We start from the raw sequence: 24833 nt of genomic DNA, 5'->3' as shown, positions 1-24833 counted from the left end.
TGCATAGATGCATCAATAACATGTAACATGTATCGTTGAATTTGTATCGCTTCCAATCATTTTGCAATGCAAATAATAGATTATTTCGATACAAAGTACTTGTCTGTTGTATTTAGTAATTTTAAGAAGAAAGAATCAGACCTGTCTGAACTGAGTGGTGCTGTACTGTACACTGTACAGCACCACCGCTTTCCTCCCGGCCTGTGCGTGTGTTGTACAAACCAGCTGAAATACATTTCATAATACCTTTGTTTGGGGACCCCAGTGGTTTTGAAAGTGGGTTCTGATGTACACCACTCATGGGGACTGGGGTCCCCAAACATGAAATCAGCTGGTTTGAGGGCGTTCCTGTGGGTTTGGAAGTTTCGGGGACCCCCCGGGGACGCCCACACGGAGTTGCACCACTTACTTCACACGGGTGTGATTTTAATGCACAGCAACTCTTCACTGCAAAGGCTGATGGGGGGGTCCTCTGTGTGTGGGTGGGGGCCGGGGGGGCGTGTACGTGTGCGTTCTACACTTTTTTTTGTAGGAGCTTGCGTTTGTGGGGGATACACGTTCCACCAATGGCAGAGCCCGTTCTTGCGGCAGTCGTCCAATGGAGGCAGCTCACACAGAGCAGGTCCTCCCTCATCATCATTCACTCACACACAAGTGTGGTGGTAGCAGACTGAGCAGAGCTGGCGTGTCTCTAGTGTTTTGGCGAAAAACAAAAGAACAGGACAACATATGTTACTTTTCTCACTTCTTCATTCTAACGGGGGTTACTTACAACGCACAAGAAGAGGAACTGAAAACCAGTGACCGAAAGCTCCAACTGTTCCAACGCGTGGGTGAATGTCTTGCAGTGGCCACCTTTACCATTTTAGTTTTTGCGGATTACATCCGATAAGAGGCGCTGGTTAGCCGTTCCAGCTCCAGACCAGAACGCAGCCGCCACCACTCTCTCTCCGTTCGCCATATATTTGAATTTCTTTCTGTCTTCCCTGTCACGGGCAAGGAAGGATATCGCTTCTCTCCCCCACACACATACAACAACAATCTGCAACAGCCAGCCAAAGAAAGCCACCATGCCGGAGTACCTCGAAGACCCGTCCGTGCTCACCAAAGACAAGCTGAAGAACGAGCTTCTGGCCAACAACGTGGAGCTGCCGAGCGGCAACCCGACAAAAGACGTGTACGTGCAGCTGTATTTGGACAACCTGACCGTGCAGAACATGACGACGACGACCCAGACCTTGGACGCCTTTAGCAGCGACGAGGAGCTGCCGCCGCCCGTCGTGTCGAACAGGAGTAGCCGCTCCTCCCGGTCCTCCGGCAGGGTGAGTCCTCGCCTCAGTGCTAGTACTACTTTGCAACTTGTGGCTACAATGTTGCAGCAGCTTTCCTTCCTTCCCTCCATGCAATCTGGATACAAAAGTTGCAAGCCTTTTACTATCACTTTCGATGACCCGAGAGAATGATTCGATCGATTCATTACCGTTCTTATATAAAAAGGGCACGCTTTTTTATATGAACCAGTCGAATCTTTTAATTGGACCAATTTAAAAGATTATTTTTATGACCGATTTGAATCGAAACTGCTGCCAGCTGCTATGGAGGGCACGGCCTCAACCACATAGTTCGTGCATTCATTCCCCGTTTCCTGTCAAAGGGGTTTCCCGCTTGAATGTTATTACGATGACATATACTATTCGAGTGTTATAGGTGCTATCCGTAACTTTTGTGTATGTCCTCCTATTCGAGATTTGAGATATCGGTCTCCCCCGCGTGAAAGATACAAACGTGTGCCACTCTACCGAGACAGAAGGCCCGCCTGCTTGACCAGGGAAGATATTATTGCACCTATGAGCTTCAGGCAGTACTTTCTGTAAACCAGTACCCGACACAAGTTATGTTCCAATGGAACTTGGAAGAGTAGGGAGGGAGGCCATCTCAAAACACTGCAGATGTAGGCCTACTGTATTAGCTAGCCTAACATTGTACATAACAACATCCAGTTCAAATAGATATATTCTTTAAAATAAGTTCCCGATAGCAGCTTTTAAGTTTGGGGTGTAGTTTGGAAGTAATTTGTTCATGTACACTTAGCATAGCCCTGCAGGTGGTAGGAAACATCCGATCAAAATTGGCATTGCATTAAGCTGAATTTGAGCACAGAATGGAGAGATTTGAAGAGGTTTGAATGAATGGAGTCTTTGTTGAAGCACTTGTAGTTGTTGACGTTCTTTGGTCTCAAACCCCAAAGTCACTGTCTGGCTGCTGGGTCTCGAATTTCTTATGGGAAAAAAAAAGAATAATCCCAAAACAAAAACAACTTGTCTCTGGTAGTACTTTCCCTTTGTAACAGCATGGCTAGTTGGCTACTATGCTTTGGCTACTGTCCAGTGCTGGCAACTGGCAACACGGTTTATGCATGGGAGTTGCATCATCAGCGATTCTAATAGTCTAGTTGCAGAGTTATGCCTTGTGTGACTTTGTTTGGCATCATTATAACCAGACAATTAAAATCAGACATGAAATAATGCCCTAGGCCCACTTGAATAAGAGTGAACCTTTTGGTTTCATTGGTTAATTTGTTTTCTCTTTTGAGCATTACTGCATTTGTTCAGGACTCATTTGACTTGGTTTCGATTTTACTTGTTTGATTACTTTATCATCAAATGTAAACAGCACGTGGTACAGCAGACATTGTTTCGTTGTTGACCTATAATTAGACAATCACCTTTTCTACAACAACCTGCTTATATATAGTCTATGTGAATGAAAGGCGTGCTGCAAGCAAAGTAGAACTATGACAAATAATTCCATGTAATTAATTATCTAATGATTACCGTATTATAATAGTTAGTTACTTATGAGTTGCAATTTAGCTCTGTTTTTTTTAATGCATGTGTGGCTTTGGCTTATTTAGTTCATTTTAAACCTGAGGCCTTCGAAATGAGGTGAGGTCATGTCACTCGATTTGTGTTTTGTTTGGTTAGTGTAAAACCAAACAGAAGCTCTCTTTTGTGCTGTGTGTATGGGTCTATTCTCTATTGTAAGGTGTCGACAGTTGGACTGTCCATAATTTACCCCCCAGGTAATTACTGTGTAGTGTGTACAGAAGAACCTTCAGTTTTGGAAAAGACTGTTTCAATGTAAGAAACGTTGCCATAATGGCAGCAGCAGCACTGGTATGTTGGATGCATTTTTTTTAGAAGAAAATCTAATCCCAGGAAATTGAAGCTTGATCTGATATAGCCGGTTAGGCTATGATCTCACCCTATTACCATTTACCAGCCACGTTTACTACCAAAAAAAAGCTACTTCTGGGTTTACAGACTTTATTTTTATTTTATTTGAATAGAGTGCACATTTGGATGTGAGGACTAGCTTTGAACTGTGATCTGATAGGCCTAAGTAGTATTGTATGAGAAATTGTAAAATTTAGTCGACAAAGGAAGACAAGTTGTAGACAACCATAAACGGGGTCATGAAAATAAATGAGAGATTTGCTATTTGCTCTAGTACAGTGCAAATTGGATCTATTGGACTGTAATAATGCTCAGTTTTAGTATGGCACACTTGCTGTGTCGTATGAGTCTTACCAAGTTCCTTTCCCCGTGGATTCCATAGCAGCTTTCCTAAATCCATAGATACCTTTTGATTTCAGCGTAATCTACTAGCTGGTCAAATCACATGTGCTACTAGCGATGCTCGCAGGCTTTGAATACCACTACCACTATAAATTGTGTTCATGCTCCTTCATAAGCTTTTTATTTCAAATGTATTGATGACATTGAAACTTGCATAATTTCATCTAGAAAAATCCTCGCAGAAATGTTTTCAATTTAACAATTTTAGAAAGACAAAATGAAGATAACGTATAAATTAATAATTTCAAATAAATAAATAATAATGGGTGGGGGATTGGAAGGGATCACAAACCTTAAGCCCTGTTGCGGATAGGACTGTTTTCCTATTGGGTTCGGTTTCTTATTGAGGAAATACTTTCTCCATGCGAGGAATGCGTGGTCTGACTGCTACAATATAAAATAGATGGGGCATGTCCACAATATGTGTGTAAAGGGAGGGGGTGGGGAACAAAAAGTTGACGTGTGTGTAATTTGTTTAGTCTCGATGATGCATGGTGCTCTGCATAGTAAGGCTGCTGTTGTTCCTTTGAAACCTGACACTCGGGCATGTCTGAGCGATTATAGGCTTCTGATGAAGGTTGGAATTAACCATTCAACACAGGACATTCATTCCTGGCATTCCGACTTTTGATCACGCATAGTTTTACTTTTGTTCACTATACAAGATGGCAGTTTTGTGCAGACACAAAAATGCATGCATATTTTTGGATAGTTTTATTTATTTATTTTTCTGGCCTGCATGCTTTGTGTGCAGAGCTTGTGGTTTTGCCATATTAGGAAAGCTATAGTAGAAAGTGGTGCCAACCAAGGCTTGAGGACGTAGTGGAAGTGGGAAGACACAAAGTATGAAAGCCACTGCAAGTAAATCATGGTTAACCAATTTCCCACCGTCATTACTCAGGCCCACGGTTGGTCTTAAAACCACCTGGCAACCGTCACTACCTCATTACATCACCAGGCCACAAGTTGCGGGCCTGCCTTGGCTAGAGCACACACTACTCCATGCAGACATTTGTAGTCTTATGGAAAATAAATACAAGCAGTGTTGAGATCATTCTCTAATCCTGACACTATGCCCGCAAACACTGTTTTAAAAATAAAATCACAGTTGAGTTTACTTGTAGGATGTTTATTTTTGACTGTCTGGGCCCAGCACCAAGAATTGGCTTACGGTTCTTCAAATATGCCATGGGTGTGGTTGCTATAGTCTAGTAGTGAGCAACGCTGGTTTTCACAGGCCAGGGAGGAGGGCATAGCCTTGTACAGCACAATACAAGTACAGCACCACTCACTTCAGATGGGTCTGATTTGTTTTTACATTTTTATTCTACTTCTCCCGCTTTCCCTCTGTCTTGGAATGTTATGATTATGAAACCGTTCCTTCCAGCCAAGCCCTACTGAGAGCCCACAGAGTCAGTTCTCCTCCCCCCGACTCTGTGGTGTTTCCTCCCTCTCTCTGTCTTGGTCTCATCATTCTCATATCTGGAATTCTGATCAGAAGTTGGCATCATTGTTAATGTAAGGCCTACAGCCCTACATTCCTTCCATTTACCTGCAATTTTTGGCCCACAGCCCTACATTCCTTAACCCATTCTGACCTGAGATCAGATTCATAACGAGGTTTCCACTGGACACACACTGGTCTGATGAACCCATTCTGACCTGAGATCAGATTCTAAAAATGTCAGTCGTTCTTCGAATTTTTCAAAAATAGCAGACCTACAAGCTCGTAGCGCGCCACTCGGTGGCGCGATATGAGCTTGTAGATCTGCTATTTTTCAATAGGTAAAGCATAACATGATGCTAACACCAAAATGGGTGCCCGGTCAGAATGGGTTAAATTCCTGCTCGAGTTTATCGGCATCTGAAAACCTTGTGACCACAGTTAATTGGAACATCACAAATTAGCAGGTGTAAAAGAGTGAAATTATTTTCAATACAACCCTTCCACAAATTGAATTGAAACGTGAAAGTATTGACACGTGTTGTGTATATATTTTATTTTATTCGTTTTGTGGAGGTGTGCATCATTGCAGGGTAACTGTCCACAACAAGCTACCTCCAAACAAAAACATTTTATGACCAAAGTGCCTGGCTCACAGCCACGCTCTTATTTGTAGAACACACAGTACTTCACTTCAGAGGGGATGACTTCAAAGGAAGTGTAATTTCCTCAAGGCAGGTCTGTGAGGGGCTAATGTGGGCAGATTGTTTATGTTCTGAAATGGCAGCTAGCGCACAGCTGTTACTGCTAGCGTGGACAAGTACTAAGCTACTATTGTCTTTTCCTGGCCCTCTGTCTTTAGAAGCAGGAGGATACTACTTATCCTCAGGCATAGTCTAGCATTCCAGCATGTACAGTACAGTATGTGTGTAGTCTGTGATGCATGTCTAAGACACGTGCCTCCAAATATTTCTTGAGCTTATGCATGAACTTCAGCAAGAATTGATTGAATAGTTCTTCTACTGAGGAAAAACCTGTCCTGTTAATGCTGCACCTACTGGTCAAATGCTGTCTCATTGGAACTTGCTGTGCGGGTTTATAAGGCATTCCTGCAGCTGCAGGCACTCACAGCACCTCAGTAGCACACCGGTTTGGGTTGATGCAACAACCATCAGAAGGTTTAAAACTTGGGGATCTCGGATGCACCAGTACCGGCCGTACATCTATATCAGGCAAAATTAATTGTGCTCTATAGAGTGGTGAAGGCCCGGAATGCTTTTTTACAATGGAGATTTATTTGTTTCCCTCGTACAAAAGGGGGAGTGAATTATGACGATCAGCCATTTGTCAATAATAACCCAAATTGTTAAAGGTTGCAGAAAACTTTGAAACCTTGCGTTTTTGTCACCTAACCCACAATCCCCGTCACTCTGTCACGACACCCCAGGAAAGCCCCCAGGTCATTGTGACATCAGCCCCTATATATAGGTGCCCAGGTCATCGTGACATCAGCCCCTATATATAGGTGCCCAGGTCATCGTGACATCAGCCCCTATATATAGGTGCCCAGGTCATTGTGACATCAGCCCCTATATATAGGTGCCCACTGCCCAGGTCATCGTGACATCAGCCCCTATATATGGTGCCCAGGTCATTGGGACATCACGTGACATCATGAGAGATAGATATATAGTAAATGTGACCTGCTGTCGCAGTTAAGCCCATATATGGAGATCCCTGATGTCATCAATAATGGCCTGGCCAGCAACTCATCTGACCTCAAACCCATGGATATATGTCAGAACCTGTTCTGACATTTCATATGTTGATACTTTCCTGTTACATTTGAGCTAAAATTAAAAAGCATTATTTTGTACGTTTTGAAAATTTTGAAAATGTGTGCAAATCTTTCGATATAAGCACTAAATCAAAATCTTTGCTTTTGGGAGTCCCAGGAACAACATATTTTGAGATGGGGGTCTGTGGCCAAATACCTAATTTAGGTGGTCCTTGACATGAAATAGTTCTAGCACCACTGATATTATAGCAACATACCTTCTTCACATAACTCAGGATTTAGAAGTCATTTGTAGAAGAATCGGCCTCTGTTCTTAATCTTCCAATCGGTGCATCCCTGGTTCAAAGAGGCTGTGTATGTGGAGGTCATGAGGGGGATAGACGGGCAGTAAATTTCAGGGAGCAGCCATTCCAGTGGATCAGAGTCAACCAAACGTGGCCCCCCCAAGTAAGGAGTGCAGTGATCAGAGCCATGGCACTGGGCTACTAACTTACGTACCTGCTGTGCTTCTTGGGTGATTTCAAAGGCAAAGCACCGTACATGCAACACCTGTACTGCCGCACAGCAGCGGTGAACACATGTAACACATGTGTGCAGAATTTCAGACCAGAACTGAATGTGTGAGAACAGTAACGACACAGCCGTCTCATACAATCTGTGTGGATTTCAGCTAAAAAGTATTAAGCATTATATCGTGACCTGACGAATATGTGACTACTATCGAAATCGAAACGTTGTCTCTTTTTGATTGGTGCAACCGCTCCAAGGAACATCAATGTCCTGTTGGTTAATGTGTCGTTAATGAGCTGCACTGTTACCTGCTAATGAGAGAGAGAGGAGGAGGGGGGGGGGGAGAGAGAGAGAGGGGAGTTGCACCACTCAGTTCCCACGGGTGTGATTGTTTTACTTGCACCCTGATAATAAAATAAGGGCTTAAACTGTCTGACTTGCTCCAGTGCCTTCCCTCCTCCTGCAACCTGTGAAAACTGCTAGGATTTTGAAGACATTTGTAGAATCAGATTCTGCCTGGCGTAATGGTTTAATATTCATTGTCGTACCAATAGTTGCAAAACCTGCAATTAACCATTTATATTTTTGTGGCATTAACATGAACATAATAATACTTGCCTGTTTTAAACAAAATTGGCACAGGACGGATATGACGACTTACTTACTTGTATACGCACAGAAATGACCGCTACCAATAATCCAAAATAAATGTAAATAGGCAAAACAGGCCATGCATTTAATCATTTTAAGCTTTCCAACATTTTCAAAAAGTAGTCCAAAAAAGATTTGCGATCCGACACATTAGGAGCATGGCCATGTAAAGGAATTCATAGAGATGAACACGTTTCTGATGATTTTATATGAAACATTATTGTCTCCACCAGGCCAAAGGCATGGGGAGAGAGTATGTTTTGCACTCAATGCCAAGTTTAGCACACACACTCTCTGGATGCCAACGATGAACATCTGCCCCAAATTTTCCAGAACGACCAGGAGGCAGACTTTTGATCCTCCGGATTCTGTCCAAAATTGTCCCGTAAATTGTTACAGTATCTCTATAGCCATGTGTTCAAGACGGATCTGTCCGATATTTCATATTCCATTCTAATTGGCTAACATTGGCTTTCAAAGTTTGCAGGATTGACCCGTTTTGAACAAAAAGCCTCAAATCATGAACGCAGCGTGCCATTTACATGAAATCTTTCAAAGACTTTCCTACTAGGCTGAGGAATATATCCCACCCTTTTCACGTTGGCCTGTTATAGCACCACCAACAGGTGGACTTTTGTAAAACACATTTTTGGAACAAAATGCCTCAAATCATCCAATTGCCATCCAAGGCGTAAGAAGAAATGGCACCCTTTTCATATTGACCTATTATAGTACCACAAGGAGGCCACAACCTGACCTGCCCTGGTAGAGACCTGTGCCCCGATGGGCACTTTATCTAGTTTCCATTGTACGTGAATAATTGCAATCTGGTGATTATGTAACCATTATTAAAGACCTACTACAGCCAACCTGACCTCTGCTGCTCCTCCGTTCACAGAAAGCCACCAGGAAAACGGACAAGGTTCTATCAGAGGAGCTGGATGTGACTGAGCTGCCCGCCGAGGGCCTGAGGGATGAGCTGGTCAAGTACGGGGTGGACGCCGGGCCTATTGTGGGTGAGTTGTGGGACCACAAGAACCCCAAGTTTGACATGCAGATTAGATTTTGTTTTCTCTGGGAACCCAATCCTCAACGTCATTTTTACTCAGGAGTGGGGACCCCTCAAGGATACCTGGGGGTCCCCGGACCCCACATTTTTGAACCATTGATATATGTCAGTGGTTCTCAAAATGAATGTCCTTGAAACTGGGCCAGGGACATGAGGCAGCATCTAGCTTTATCCCAAATAATGCACCAGCGCGTGTTCACACTTGAATGTATCATGTAAGTGCCACACTCTGTACAGAGGTGGGGGAATTTAGCAAATGCTCTTGACATAATCATCATGGCTGTTTGCAAACAACCTTTGGTACATTTCCAGGCTGAGATTTAGCTAAATCTGCTCACACGTGCGCTTTTCAGTATTACAGGAATACTAGTGTATTTGATTGTGCACACAACATTCAATGCCACAAGCATTAAAGGGCCACTTCACCCCTTTTTCAACCAGATCTTATTGGAATGATGTTTGTGAGACAAGAAACACTTTCCTGGGTTTCTTCTGTGGGTAATTTGTGTTTTTAGATATTTCAGTATTTCAAAGTGTCCATGATGTCATGGACACTGGGCTCACTTCCTCCCTGCACTGCTCCTCCTTGTGGATAGGGCTGTCTTACTGAGACAACATGTAGTCCAGGAAGTAAGTGAGCCCATTGTCCATGACATCATGGAGTCCATGGATACTTTGAAATACTAAAATATCTAAAAACACATATTACCCACATAGAAACCCCAGGAAAGGGTTTCTTGTCTCCCAAACATCATTAAAATGAGATCTGGTTGCAAAAGGGGTGAAAGATGCTTTCATCCCTTTTTAAAGATGGAACTCCCTAAAAACAGGTGTTTCGGGGGAAAGCCCCTTACATCCCGAGTTGTGGGCATGGTCACATCAGCTTGCCTTGTCAAGCTATGCTAAAGCTAACAACATTGAATATCAGTGAGGTTTCTGAACCAGAAATACCAGTTTAATATAAATTTAATTTAAAATTTTAATTTAATTTCCAACACTATCAGCGTGCAACTTGGAACGGCTTGCTAGTCGACTAGTGAGGTCAGCCGATCGCTCGGTGGCCTCACTGCCGGCAGCACACCCATTTTGTTAAATCTTTTAAAAAGTCATGCATTTGTTATCAAATACTCTAGCCCATTATGAGTGGGAACCCCTTTTGGTGTTTTAACTAAGCATTATGTTATACTTTAGCTATTGAAAAATAGCATATCTACAAACTCTTGTAGGTCTGCTATTTTTGAAAAGTCGTGAAAATGTGGTGCAAATCTTTGAATATATATTTCTTTCGGAAGACTTTTTATTTATTTCGACGTCGGGCCTAAATGGGCTAGTCATTATGTCAATTTTCCCTCCTCATATGTACTGTGTATATTATATAGTCCCGTCACTGCCCAGCTCCTACTGCTTGGTCTCGGGGGGGGGGGGGGGGGGGGGGGGGGATGTAGGGATGTAGAACCATAAAGCTCCATTTGGTTCCATTTGTGCACAGCGTTTCAGAACTGTAAGAATCCATTTAGAGAAGTTGTGTTGCTGGCTGTGTTTGCTTGTAAATGGATTAGCTGTAGATTATGATAACATTAGTGAAAGGTAGTGTACATGTCAACATACTAGTCACTGACCATTCATAAAACAAAATCCATGCAGTATTGAAGCCTTTATTGATAGATAGTCTGACAGGAAATTGGGAGAGAGAGATGGGGAATGACAAAGAGTCAAATTACATGACATACTGCATTAGCAGCCGAGGTCCCCAGACGGCTACACCTGCTGTCCGGGCTCGGTATTTTATTTTTAAGTTAATCATTAATATACATTATATAGACCAAATCATCATAACATCACCAATCAAAATATAAATTTCCGGAAAGATGACGCCAGCAACGTCGCATTGGAGCAATATAGTTCTGGAAGAACAGGCCACTTGCTATATTACTATTGATAACTGACTATTAGGAATGTATTATATTGTTCCAAATATGCACAGGTTGACTACTAGACATGCCTAAATGTTCTGGACACTTTCTTTTATATTGTGAGAAGAAAACATCCATACGGTATACATTCTACACGAACATGCCCGTTTGTTACAAACATTCTGATCTGTTCTATAATCGGAGCGGTATATATTATTTCTTTCTAGTAGAAATAACCGACCACACCTTAACCTTGCACAACCTGTTGCTGTTCCTCCACCCTCTCCACCCTGTACCAGCATCCACCCGTAAGCTCTACGAGAAGAAACTCCAGAAGCTGATGGACGAGGGTCCACCGACTCCACCCGCGCCCCTCACACCGCAAGTCGTCCCCACAGAGATCGATGCCAACCTCAACGGGAACTCTGACTCGGACCACTACAGCGACAAGGAAGACGGTACGTACATAAACCACTGTTGTACAGTACATCAATACACAGAAATGTGTAGCATGTTTGTATGTGTGCTACTGTTAACACACATGCCGTGGTAATTATATGTTTGCAGCATGTCAAGTGTTCAGCGTTTCCTGCACTTCAGTATTCCTGTGCATGCCATAAAATTACTTTTTGAGATAACTTGATTAGCAACCCATTCTGGGCGGGAACCCCTTTTGTTGTTTTACCCCCTCAGGCCGGGAACCCATTTTGGTGTTCTGTACATCGTCCTCGGGCCTAAATAGGTTAATGATTTACTGATGCACTCTTTTTTTCTGTACTTTTTTTTTTTTTACACAGTAGGGTGTACGGTGGTTAACACGCAGCATGTTTCTATTTGCAGTTGGTGAACAGGGAAATGTTGATCAGGGCCCACTTAACACGGCAGCCCTGTTCAGTGATCAGAATTGTGGGCTCCGTGCACAATAATAAAAAATAAATTGTGTGTGTGTGTGTGTGTGTGTGTGTGTGTGTGTGTGTGTGTGTGTGTTGACAGATGAGCCAGCAGTTCCAGAGCCAGTGGTACAGGCTGAACCTGAACCAGAGCCTGAACCAGAACCAGAGCCAGTCCCAGAGCCCGCTCCAGTGGTGGAGAGACCCTTACGGAGCCGAGGGAAGATCCCTGTCACCACCCGCGCACGTAGCAGCCAGCACAACAAGGTACATGGCTCTTTATCTATGAAGGGGTAACCCAGAACCTTCCATGAAATGAAACCTTCACAGAACCTGTGACGTTCTGATCCGATTTGTGTTTACTTTTCCATTATATCCAGAACCATCCCTGAAGGGGAAGGTATGTCGTAGAAACAAGAAAATCCGCTCTACAAGCTGACTGACAACGCAGTGCATTGCCTGCTGTTTTAGAAAAAGTGCCTTCTAAGTAGAATTCAGTTAGTACCACATCCTGAGCAGGGCCCAAGGCTCTGAGAACCTTTACCTGAAACCTGTGGCAACATGAAATAATGGTTGGCTTAGTTTTTGTAGTCAAGAAGAATTAGAAATTTAAATTAATAATTTTAAGGACCACACTGGCAACGGGTACAGGCTTTAGTTCCGACACTATTATTGGTCCGACAGTCATTAGACCGACAACCAACCATAACCCATAACCGCAGGCATGGGAGCAGCGCATGTTAGCTACTAGTCCGACCGTTGTTCCTGCATGTTGGACTAAAGCTCCGTCGGAATTACCATCGGATCTAGTCGGGTTCCTTATGTAATTTCGTAGGCTGAAGACGAAGAGTTTTTAAACTATATATTTTTGGAAACCTTATAGCCTAACTAATCAGAAAATGTTTGTTGCCATTTTTTTCGAGGTCGGTATAGCAGCCATCTTGGATCTTTAAAAATGGCTACTTTCAAAAATGAATTTCTCAATATCTCGCCTCCTAGATGACTTAAAAGTAAAGATTACAGTGGTTAAATCTACATTTTTGGAGGCAAAGAATCCAATGGAGCTGATTACATTCCATATGAGGCATATATGGGTGGGTATTCGCATTTTTACGTGATATATCATGTAAAAATGCAAATTTCCCACATTGGGGAACCCCATTTTTTTTATCTCTTCATTTGCCCCGCTATAAAAGGTTGGCCACCAGAAATAATAGGCATGGCAACAAGGCACATCCTTGTATGTTCACTGATCAACCAAATATCCTACATAAACATAGACCTGTTTTTCCTGTTTAACATTATCGTTAACCGTGCAATCTTATTTAGCATGTTGGACTACTTCTCTCAAGCAAGTTTCCATTCTCAAAATTCAAGTCGTGAAATGAATGGAGTGCAGGATCTTGGTGGGCACTTGGCAGTAATGTCAGTCAGGTATAACTTGGGTGCAGATAGAGAACTGTTACTCAAGGGCAGAACACAAGTGACTTGATGTTTGCATCTGATGATCAGAAAGTAGGGAAGAAAATAAATCCTTTTAAATTCTCATTTTGTTTTTCCTATCAGCAACTCCCTCTTTTGGAAGCATTGCAAAAAAAAGAAATATCTTCACCAGAAGTCTGCTTTACCACCAAAAATGCAGGAATGTACGAAATCATATCCCTCTCAAGACCAAAGCATAATTAAGCGAAACGGTGAACATTCCTTATTCTAAGAAGAATATGGAATATCTTAGCACTTGTTTGGGCCACTAATTCTTGCGCCAATGTTTTGTGGTGCATTATCAGTGAAAACTGATTTGCAGGTTCATTTTTGTATGCTTTTAATGGGAGAGTAATGCTCCCCTGCTTTGTTGATCTTTGACCTCCTGTGTAAGGTAATCATGGGCCTCCAAATGTAGAGAAGCACTCCTTCTACATGCTCCAAATGATAATTGGTAAATGCATGGTGCATTCATATTGCGCCCTAAATCACTTTAGAAAGTGCAGTACATTTGCCCAGTGACTATGGCAGAGCTCACCACGAGCAGTTAGTAAATTCTCCATACATTTTCTATTTTAGGGGTCAAATCTGCTCCAGTGTATGACAAAGGGCAATTTAGCGATAAACAGGTTTGTCTATCCAGTATCCACCATCGTCACCTCAGACATGAAGGAAGTACTACAATGCAGCTGGAGTTGATTAAGCCTTTTTTTTCCTGAGCTGTGGGGGGAAGGTTTTATTGGACCCAGCACTGTGTGTATGTGTCCGTCTCAGTGTCAAGAGCGCATGATGTGGATTAGGTTTTTATTTTTTTCCCTCACTGCCGCTATTCCATGCTTTCAGACTTTCGCCCCACCCCCACGCAGAGGTGGAAGAAGTACTCTGAGGCAAAAGTACCAATACCACAGTATAGAAATACTCTGTTACGAGTCAAAGTCCTGTATTCAAAATGTGACTTGCAAAAGCGTTGGATACAATCAAAATATGTACATAATAGGTACACATTTTCTAATAGCCAAAATAGGCCTACGACTTAAGTGCTTTATGTATGTTTTGTATTATTCTGCAATGTAAGTAGTATGATCTAAAGTGGAGTAAAAAAAGTACCACGAAATGGAAATATTCAAGTACAGTACACTTAGTATTATAAAATATACTTAGTAACTTCCAACCCCCACCCCGCCCTGTCTCGCGGAGCTCCCACCCCCCTCCTGTCCCTGCTTATCTCATCTGCTCTCCTCTTCCCTGCACTCTCTCCATTTCCCATTGCCATATTGGAAACCGTAGCTATGTTATTAACTTAAGCATCACGCCTCATGGCCCTATTGGTACAGTAAGTACTTGAGAGACTTGTAGGTCATAATTTAAGTTGCAATAAAAATGGAAATGACAGTGGTTAATTAAAAGCATACGTTCACTTCTTGGTGGGGGGGAAGGACGTTGCTCTAGAACACAACAGCGGTCTGAAATGGTTCCCACGTGATGAGTTGAATCGCGCAGACGAATAGTTTGGGCTCAACACTGATGTGTTGTGCTTTTTGTTTTCCTGTTCCCTCCCTTGTGGACTTTGTGTTTGTGAGCTGCTCCCCCCTGCTGGTGAGATGGTGTATGTTTGCCTGTTGATCTGAGACATGAGGAATGTTAGGAATGCCAGAGTTCCGTTGGCATGCCAAGAACATCTTTCTTTCACTGGCATGCGACCAGATGTCGAGATGGTTTTTGAAGAAGACGCTACAGGTGTGTGCCAGTGGGTGTGCGCACACTTTTCGCCCTAATAGGATTACCGGTAGTTGAATAACTTTTGCAGCCTTAAGGTGGATGTGTTTGTGCGTGCAATGTCTTTCCTCACTGTATATGCAGATGGATGAGCCAGTGTGTGGTGATAAAGGTGTGGCTGTAAGGAGGTCCAGGAGGTCAACCAGAGTGGAGCCGATTCTCAAACCTTGGTCTAACAATGTAATATAACCAATGGATAAAAGCTTACACACTGCTGGTGTCAGCTTCTACTCTGGTGGTGGTTTTGATGTGATGGCTGTTTGTTGCTTAGTAAAATGGCTCCTTTTTTACTGCAAAGGGTAACCCAGAGCCGTCCTGGACTGTTCCAGAACAGAAGTTCTGTGATGATTATTTTTGTTTTGTTGCTTAAATCTCCTTTATAACCAGAACCACCCCTGAAGGGAGAGGTACGTCTTTAAAACTCTTTTAACAAGCTCACATGTCGCATTGTGAAGTGTTGTGAACTTGTAGACAGGCTATTTTTGAACAATTTTTATACGTTATGAATTCTAGGTTCCCAGAGCTCTGGGTTAGTACCACCCATGTTATTGCAGTCAAAAAGAGTGCACTGGTATATAACTAAGCACAATCATCCCTTATCTTGCAATAAAAGCATCCACTCATCCACTGTTGAGACAGTCAAATGAGAAGCAGCCCCCCTCACTGGCTTATTGCCATGGCCTAGTCCTAGGACTATCTCCTCATAATCCATTCTGTACTTGAGTTTGTTACTGTATTAGTCATTGTTTTTATGCTATTTTTGTCCCTTTATAAATTCTAGATATAGCAATTTAATTCTGCTATAACTTTGAACAGCTAGTACTAGCCATTGTGACATCAACATTAGAATGTTCAGTTCTCAGCCCCACCAACCTCTGAAAAGGCTGCTCTCTACCAGATTGTATTCAGCAAACACCATTTTACGTTATGATTTTAAATCGAGTAATTGATTTGTTGACCAAGAACTTGGTCTGCTCGCCCTTCTCAAAATATGGAACCGCTCCCATTCTGAAAGTCTACAATGGTGCGATGTTCACTGGTTTCTTATTGCTTTCTCATAGTATCAACACCTCTGGGTTTACTGAGACCTCACAATGCTTCTGCATCTGCACACAGATGCCAGAATGCCAGAATCACTGGCCTTTAATTCTAGTCAGTGCATGACCATATGTCATGTTGGATGAGGACACAGGGCAGAGAATTTATGACGTGGGCTTCCCCTGGTTGGCCAGATGATATTTGTAATGGAATGAATAGACAATGAATTAGATTTGTCTTTGTCTGAGTTTCTGTTCACAAAGAGCAGTCGTCATAAATCGGTAATAGATATAGGTTAGGTATTTGGTGTGGTCACGTACAGGTGCCTTTTTGAAGGATTGGGTGTGTTGTACTGTAGTTCAGTCTCATGTCTCACCCCCATATTGATATTTGATACATTTGGCTGCAGAAATTATGAAATTTGTTTTCAAAACAATTTAATATTTTTTGCAAATTAGAAATCTTTGAAATTTGAAAAGTTGCTAAAGTATGATTTGTGGTTGAACCGATTTTGATGCTTTATTAACTCATTTTGCTGGGGACCCTCTAGAACCCTCTCAAGGACCACTGGGGGTCCCCAGACCCCACTTTGACAACCACTGTAGTTGATTCGTGGGAGACCCCTCATATCCCTCCCAAACAACTGAAGGTCAGTTCAAAATATCTTCCGGAACTCATTTTTATTCAGCTCTCCTTGCTCAATTGTTAATTTCTTCTTCTTTTTTTTAATGAAAAGATTAAAGCTCTATATTCTGATAGTTAACACTGCTGTAAAGTGTTCACTGTTCAGTAACAAGGGTTCCCCTGTCTCTAAACCGAAAATTACTTTTCTGGTGGGTTGCTGATTTCATCCAATCCGTCAAAGTCGTACGATTTGTCACACACTTTTCCGCAGTGAAATTTGTTCTCTGCATTTGACCCATCTCAGAGCGGTGAGCCGCAGCCAAGGAGCAGTGAGCTGCAGCCGTGCACTCGGGAATCGGAGAATACCCATTTATCAGCTTAACTTTTAGTGTTCCAATTTCGTCTGCTCATTTATTTTTTCCAATCCTGTTTCCTGTGAGTTCTCTCCTGATTGGATAAAATTGCTATGCTGAGCTGAACATACATTTTCAGTTTACTAAAGAGCTGCGGAGTCAGAGAGACCCCTGTTACTGATCAAACACTATAGCAATGACTACTACCGGTATTATGACTAGTAAGTCGGAGAGTCTTATTGTTGACCAGCCAGTGCAAGTATTGGGTAATAGTAGTACCCAGTACTTGCTGCACGACTTGGCACACCCAAGTCGTGCTACTAATGCACTGAGTTGGCGGTGCCTGGGATCGAACCCATGACCTTGTGGTCGAAAGGTGAGTGCTCCACCGACTGAGCTAAAGCTGGGGAACATTAGACTGTAAGAGGGGGGGAAGAAGAAAAATGGAGGGGGAAGAAGGGGGGAGAAGAAAAAGAGAAGAAAGAAGAGAAAAGGAGAGAAAAGGAGAGAAAAAAGGAAGGGAAAGGGTGCAATTCTAACTCAGCTTCATGTACAATCCTGCTGCAAGCGATAATGTATCCGAATATTTTCAAAAAGCACTGAAATGTTAAAACTAGCTTCTAGGAAGGGGAAGTACGGATCCAAGCTCGGGGTCCCAGTGTCACCGGTTCAAGCCCCGCTTAAAACAAAACGGTATTGAGTAGACTTATGACAGCAGTGAATGGCAAACGTTTAGCATTGGATTCAGAGTGATTTTGAGTAACTGCTACAGTCAACCAAATTATTTTTCACTGCAGGGAATTAAGTATGCGTTTACTGAACGTTGATATTAATCAGCATGCTCACATAATAGTTAGCGATATCTGCTGTCCTTGCATAAACACCTTGCTTCCTGCTTTAAGGAACTGACAAGCCCTTCCAGCACATAATGTTTGATAATTTCTTCAGTTTTTTAAGTCCCATTTTGTAAAACCCAAGTTTAAAGCATGCATCACTACTTATTAACCAATACATAACTAAGCCCTGGAACAAAATTCAACACAACGATGTAATAACATTCTTTTAAACATATATTTTCAGGTTTAACACAAGTAAATGTGCATTGTTGTACAAACATGCAAAGTGTGCAAAAATACTGTGCAATATAAAATATATGAAACATGTTAGGTTATTATTAATACAAGTAAGAGTATACAAATGGAACCAAATTGATCATCTTCTACAGAGCATAGGAGCAATACATTTCTAACTGTTGTAGCATTTGGCCTATATACAGCATCAAACTCATTTTACCCATTATAAAATGTTTAGTTTGCCATTATCTAGGTGAATGTCCCATGCACCTGTCATTAATGGCTAAGAGTCATTGCAAATTTGATTGGGGTCAGGGGACCCCCAGGGGTCCTTAAGTCAGTTCCAAGTGGTCCCCAAAATAAATATACACATTATATATAGCCTACATCAGAGCTATGTGAAAATAACCGATCTACAAGCTCACAGTGTTGGGTGAACTATTACAGGCAGGGTGGAAAAAAAACGTAAATAAACGTGTTAATAGACCAAATCTGCTATGTGAAAATAGCCAATCTACAAGCTTCTAGATTTGATTATTATAGCTATTTGTCTAGCATGGACAGCCTGTAAGAGATGGCACACAATTTATAGCCTATTATAAAAATCCCAGGTTGATATAATACACAATCCTCTGTGATCACCAACTCACCAGAACATCTCACATTAAAAACGTTTGGATTGTCATGTTTGAAAGTATTCTAGTAATGCAACACTGAGCCTGTAAACTGTGTGATGCTAACGCGCTAACACCGTTAGCATGGTCTGCCTTGGTCAAATAAAAAACGGGCAATCTAGACACACAAGGTTACATGAGTTTATAATGTTACATCGTGTGTTTCTGTGGTAAACAACTCACGTTAAGTCTGCGCACACTGTAGTTGCTATGGTAACCACTAACCTGTCATCAAATGCTGCTAACGTTGTGGTCGCCATTGTTAGCATTTGTGCTATCAGGCAAAAGCTGAGATAGATATAAAACTACTGGCCAAGATGTCATACAAAACACAACACCTAAAATCGGATTGTTATTGTGACCCATTGAGCACAAACAGACCATCACGATTTGCTTGCTGGACCTATAATTCATTTATTTGCATTAAATGTCCACTCGCCCATGTAAATTAAAAGCAAGATGGCTGCCGTGAACTTGCGTCAAGTCATGCCATTGGCCAGTTAAAGAAGCCGGGATCTTCCCCAGCTTCCGTCATTGGTCAGTTAATGAAGCCTGGAGCGCCGTGAATGGTGGATTAATGAAGCCCCCTCCTGTGATTCGTCAGTTAATGAAGCTCGAAGCCCCGTGAATGGTCAGTTAATGAAGCCCCTTACAGTCTTTCAGGGGCTGGGTAGAGCTATACCTGGACACAAAATACTACTAAGAATATTACTTACCTCTTTAACAAATTCTTATTTACAATGGAGGCCTGACAAAAGGCGAGAGGGGACGTATTTAAAATCAAACTCAAGCAGCAGTTTACATTAAACAAGCCAATGACATTGCTTGTCTCTTTTGCTTTCATTCCTTTTTTCTTTTTAATTTGTATTTCTGTCATTCTTCCTACATGTTTCCAAAGGATTTCAGGCTGGGGGCTCTGTTCAGTCCAGCTAATAAGACTGACTCTCGTTCCCTTTCCCCCAGACCGTCTGAGGTAGCCCCCTCTACGGGAGAGACGTTCATTATTGTAGCAGTGGTTCTCAAACATCTTCGCGTCAAGGACCACCAAGTTAAAATGCATTTGGTTCGCAGACGGCCACCTGAAGCCGAAGTATAAAATGAGGTTAAAGTGGTTAAACTGTTCTCCTTTTGCTGGAGTCCCCCTGGAACCTCCTCAAGGACCTCTGGGGGGGGGGTGGATGAACGCCAATTTTGAGAACCACTGCAGTATAGTATGCTCACACTGGCTGTTTGTAGCAGGGTGCACTTGTCTGTTTTTGTTAAATTTGAATTAGTGATGAGTTTTCCCCAGCAGTTTTTACTTTTATTACTGGGAAACGTAATGTCATGGGATGGCTACACATGGGTATTGTGTTGTTCACGGCATTGTGTTGTGGAGGCTAGTAGTCACAGGTGTGAAATAATTCATGTTGCGTTCTGTTCTCTGTCCGTTGTTCACAGCAGTGGTGTGTTGTCTAGGAGTCAGTTGTGAACGGATTACCACCTAGTTCAGTGTGTCTGCTACTGTATGTATACACAATGTCCGTCTCATTCTCTACAGCATTCATTCATTGAGAGTTCATGTCTGCTTGTTCTGCTCGTTCACTGTGCCACCATAGCTGGTTTCTGACGCAGCCTTCTCCGGTGCTCTGAGGCAGAGATGTGTGGCTCTCAAACCAAAGCTCTCTCCAGTGTTGCAGCCCCACACTGACTGCCACACCAAAGACCTCCCAGCGAGGATTAAGAGTCCTACAACCTGGAAGAAGGTGTCCATTCACCACTCTGTGTATATGTATAAATGTATAGGAAGTGTTTTAGCAAAAGCATTGTGGTTCAAGGTTGGAAAACCGTTTTGTTATAATCATAAAGTGTGTGTGTTTATATGCACTTATCGTATATTCTTCAAACCCATAGGCCTATGCGGAGAATGTGCATCCCCCCTCTCCCAAACCAGTCAAATGTCAACCTCATCAGCCAACCCCCATACTCCACAAAGCAGTGGTAGAGGTGTGACTCACTTCTGTCTTCTCCTATCTAACGTTCTCTGAAATTGATTTCTAGACACAGAACCATTCAAATGCACAGTAGACTGAAGCACTAAAGGTCTGTCACACTACTCTACTTTTCTGTCTCTGATCACACTCACTGTAAAATAACCAGTAAACATGCCATCTGTTTTGGTTTTTGTTTGTTTTCCCATCACAGTTTTGTTTTCAGTTTATTTAGAGTTCATCTTTGTATTATTGTATTATCCAATCTCATACAAAACTATTCTAATCCAGACTGTATTGCCCGGGGAAGCATGTCCACTGGATAATATGATCGGAATCGACCCAGTTACCCGTAGACCATTTTGCAACTTGTCACCCATCATCAACCTCCATCAATCTACCTCTTATTCTGCCGAGTTTGATTCAGTGATCATGGCTGGCTGTCTATTTGAGGTATTGGTCCATCTCTGGTGGATATCAGTTGTTGTTTTTCTTTGTCCCTTGGTTGAGGTGGCACTGGTTTTACTGAATGGTAGATGATTTTTCATTGGGTCACTGGAATCGAATATCGTGTATATTAGAAACACTGCATAGTGTGAACACGTGGTCGAGAATGGTGAATGGGGCTGTGTGTGTGTGTGTGTGTGTGTGTGTGTGTGCTGCGTGCAATGCATGCATGCACGCGCAGCTGTTTGTCCTTGCACATTTGCGTGACAGCTGAACTGTTGGATCCCTGAACGTTTCAGAACACTCATAGACCTTGTCTCTGACTAGGACAAGCCCGTGCCAACAGGTGTCCATGCTGATGCAAGGCAGCAAAAAATCACCCGCTTCCTCTCCACTCCTCTCAGTCCTCTGAGCCCTGCCAAGAAACATGGCAGTAAAACCATGGTTCCCAAGGACTCGGGACTCAAAGAGGTAGCTTTGCTATTGCCGATGGCCACTGTCACACACTGTCTATTAAAGAGTGTGTGTGTGTGTGTAGTCTGCACTTCACATGGTGGGTTCTTTTTGTTTTGGAAAGTGATTTGTGTGGTCACTTGGGGAGAGCAATGGTATCCAATTTCAGTTAGTGAGCCACCTGGTGGTTACTGGATACAATTACAGGTGATTGCACTTGATGCAAATTGTACAGGAGTGGTTTTAATGTTTTATTTTTAACCGTTTAAATGTTTTGAGAAATCATTAAAATGTTTTGCCTACAGGGAAACTGGAGTGAGTTTAACATTGACTGATCTAAATGTCTTTGTAGGTGGAGAAGATAGCAGCCAGTGAGGAGATCACCAGAGTGGACGAGAGGGACATTCTCAAGGAGTTGTTCCCCAATGACCTCAACTCTCCTACAGGAATCAGGTAGGTCTAAACATCTTTTAATAATGATAAATGTAAATTCTATACATTCTAATGATTATGCAAAATGCTTGCAATTAGCTCAAACAAAGGCAATTATGTAATAATTGTGACAGGCCTAGGTGTCACTCCAGCAGCCATTGTGGGGCAGCCGTAGCCTAAAGGTCAGGGGAGGTTTGTGACCCGAAACGTTCCCAGATTCGACCTCCCAGACCGGTAGGACAAATCTGGTTTAAGAAGTGAATGGTCACCACTTATTCCCCTCCCCCAACACAGCTGACGTGCCCTTAAGCAACGCACTGAAATCCCAAATGGTTGTACTGTGCAGTTCCCAGGTTTTAATGCGGGAGGGTTGTGTGTCTGTGTGTGTGTGGCATTGCTGAAAAAGAGCACCCATGCTCAGCATACCTACCCTCGGTAAATAACGGTTAAAAAAACAAACACAAAAGAAACATTGTATGCTCTCTCTCTTTCCGTCTCTCGTAGCGCCACCTGTCGACGGCCCATCCGAGGAGCGGCGGGGCGTCCCCTGAAGCCCAGCGACCTCTTAAACGACGAACACTTCCTCCGCTCCCCGAGAAGCGTCAACACCACCAAGACCACCACCTCCTCCTACACAGAGTCTCGCTCTGTCCACAGAGTCTCCGCCCTGCCCCCCTCCTCTTCCGTGGCGTCCAGGCTAACGGCCACCACAGTGGCGCCCCCCGCCAGCCAGAGCAAAGTGGCGCGGCGCGGCCTTTCCCTGTGGATAAAGCTGTTCCTGCTGGTCACCGTGGCCGCCTTCCTCTTCTTCGTGTACCAGGCGATGGAGACCAACGCCATGAACCCGTTCGGCGCCTCCGGAGCTCCGGAGCAGATCGGCGGCGGCGAAAGCGCGGCTAAGGTCACCAGCAAGTGAATGCAAGAGGGAGCAGTGGGGTGATTTAAAGAAAAAAAGCGCCTTTTTGTGGGTTTTGGGTGTTTCTGTTGGCACTCCACTGGTTCTCAAACCGTTTTTTTATTTTTTATTTCAAGGACCACCAGTTTAGTATGCATCAGACTACGGACCCCTCCATTACTCCAAGTTTATACAAATGTCCATTTGTACACTCTTGGCGTTACAGACATGTATGGGTGCATTTGGTTCCTACCTACGAATAATTTAGCTGGTGATCGCTTGGGGTCCGCGGACCTCACTTTGAGAACCACTGTGGCGGGCTGGCAGCCAATCTGTTAACGAGCTCCCGCCAACCACAACCTCCGTCGCCGTTCGTCGTCACTGTTTTAATCTTTTAATGGTTTGTTTTGTTTGTTTTTCTTCTTTTTGTGTCATTTAAAAAGCCGATTCTAAGTGAATATGTTGAGTAGTACTGTAGCTGTCTCTGTGACACTCTTCAAAGGATCTCCGTAACACAGCGTGAAAGGACAGTGTCGGGTTTTTTTTTTTGTCCATGTCTTCAGTCGTTCCTTCTTCATCCGACTCACTCCCAGCCTCGCGAGGCTGAGAGGAAGCCAGTGTCTTCACCATATTCCATAAAAGAAAACACGTTATTTTGTATTATTATTTCATGTAATACCTGCATGGTGTGTATGCATGGTTGAGAGAGAAATATTTTCCACACTTTGCCTTCTTCAGCCTTAATTTATGCTTTGTCACGCTACGGCACCGTGTGCCCGAGAATAGCTGGTTTTCAGGGGATGGTGCCATCGTGCCATGAAGTGTAAATTAGGCTTCAGTGTCTTCAATTCAATACTGTAATTTGCTTTTATTTGGACGTCTTTTGTTTGAGACCGGGAGGCTTATTATAACTTTAAAATGCTTAAAGAACCACAAAGGACCACCCATTTTCAACATATCTTTGTATAATCGGTCCTCAATGCTGATTTAAAATATGGTACCTTTTTTGTTTGTTTGTGTTTACTCTGTCTGAGTCTCGGAGGACTGTAGATGGTTTAGAAACCCATTGATGATGTCACCTACCAGTGTCGTCATCAATGGGGAGTCGAAGCTAACTACAGGCTTTCTATTCCTGGAAAGTCGGCATCCTAGAATGGAAAGCCATTGTTCTCACATTGATACAAAATGTGAAATGAGCTAAACTGAACGGTTCACAGCCCTCCTCTGAGATGGAGCGAATAAACAAAGGGTGCCACTGCCACATTAAAATTAGCTTTTTCCCGCTCCTATGAAGATGGGTTGAAAATGGGTGAAGTGGTCATTTAAATGTTTTCTGAATCACGTATACATTTATTTTCTCTTATTTTTTTATTAAAGATTATGATGTGATGCCCCTGTGTATTCTAATTATGTATCGTGGTAAGGAATGATAGATAATACACCCAATAAAAATATTGTATTGATACTATGGCTGAAAGATTATTTTATTTCTAAGAATTCAGTTTGCTCATAGAGTTGGTTAAAAGCTCTCCTGGACACGGTTCACATCATATGTCATATTGGTGTGAACAAACCTATTAACCCATTCAAGACGGGAAGACCTTTTGGTGTATTAAGCATTATGATATACTTTAGCTATTGCCGCGCTACGACCTTGTAGATCTGCCATTTTTGAAAGTATTTAAAACTTATTTGTTTTTAAA

The 24833-nt window shown here is 42.7% G+C and overlaps 1 protein-coding gene across 1 annotated transcript; it reads left to right on the top strand.

The window, feature by feature from the left end:
* The first annotated feature begins 654 nt into the window (after positions 1–654).
* Positions 655–24595, top strand: tmpoa (thymopoietin a). Its single transcript, XM_080757667.1, has 6 exons — positions 655–1322; positions 8940–9057; positions 11323–11481; positions 12017–12180; positions 22156–22256; positions 22740–24595. The coding sequence occupies exons 1-6, from the start codon at positions 1071–1073 to the stop codon at positions 23149–23151; spliced, it is 1206 nt and encodes a 401-aa protein (XP_080613793.1). The 5' UTR covers positions 655–1070; the 3' UTR covers positions 23152–24595.
* Positions 24596–24833: the final 238 nt, after the last annotated feature.

The sequence above is a fragment of the Protomyctophum bolini genome (assembly GCF_963924005.1).
Source record: "Protomyctophum bolini genome assembly, chromosome: 23".
In the NCBI taxonomy this organism is placed as follows: domain Eukaryota; kingdom Metazoa; phylum Chordata; class Actinopteri; order Myctophiformes; family Myctophidae; genus Protomyctophum; species Protomyctophum bolini.
The sequence above is the reverse complement of the archived record's forward strand: the minus strand, read 5'-3'. Positions and strand labels throughout refer to the sequence as shown.

Excerpts from the sequence above, each read along its gene's own strand:
- tmpoa (XM_080757667.1), top strand. The coding sequence starts at position 1,071 with ATGCCGGAGTACCTCGAAGACCCGTCCGTGCTCACCAAAGACAAGCTG. Across the intron at positions 1,323-8,939 it reads CCTCCCGGTCCTCCGGCAGG|AAAGCCACCAGGAAAACGGA; the intron begins GTGAGTCCTCGC and ends CTCCGTTCACAG. Across the intron at positions 12,181-22,155 it reads GTAGCAGCCAGCACAACAAG|GTGGAGAAGATAGCAGCCAG; the intron begins GTACATGGCTCT and ends ATGTCTTTGTAG.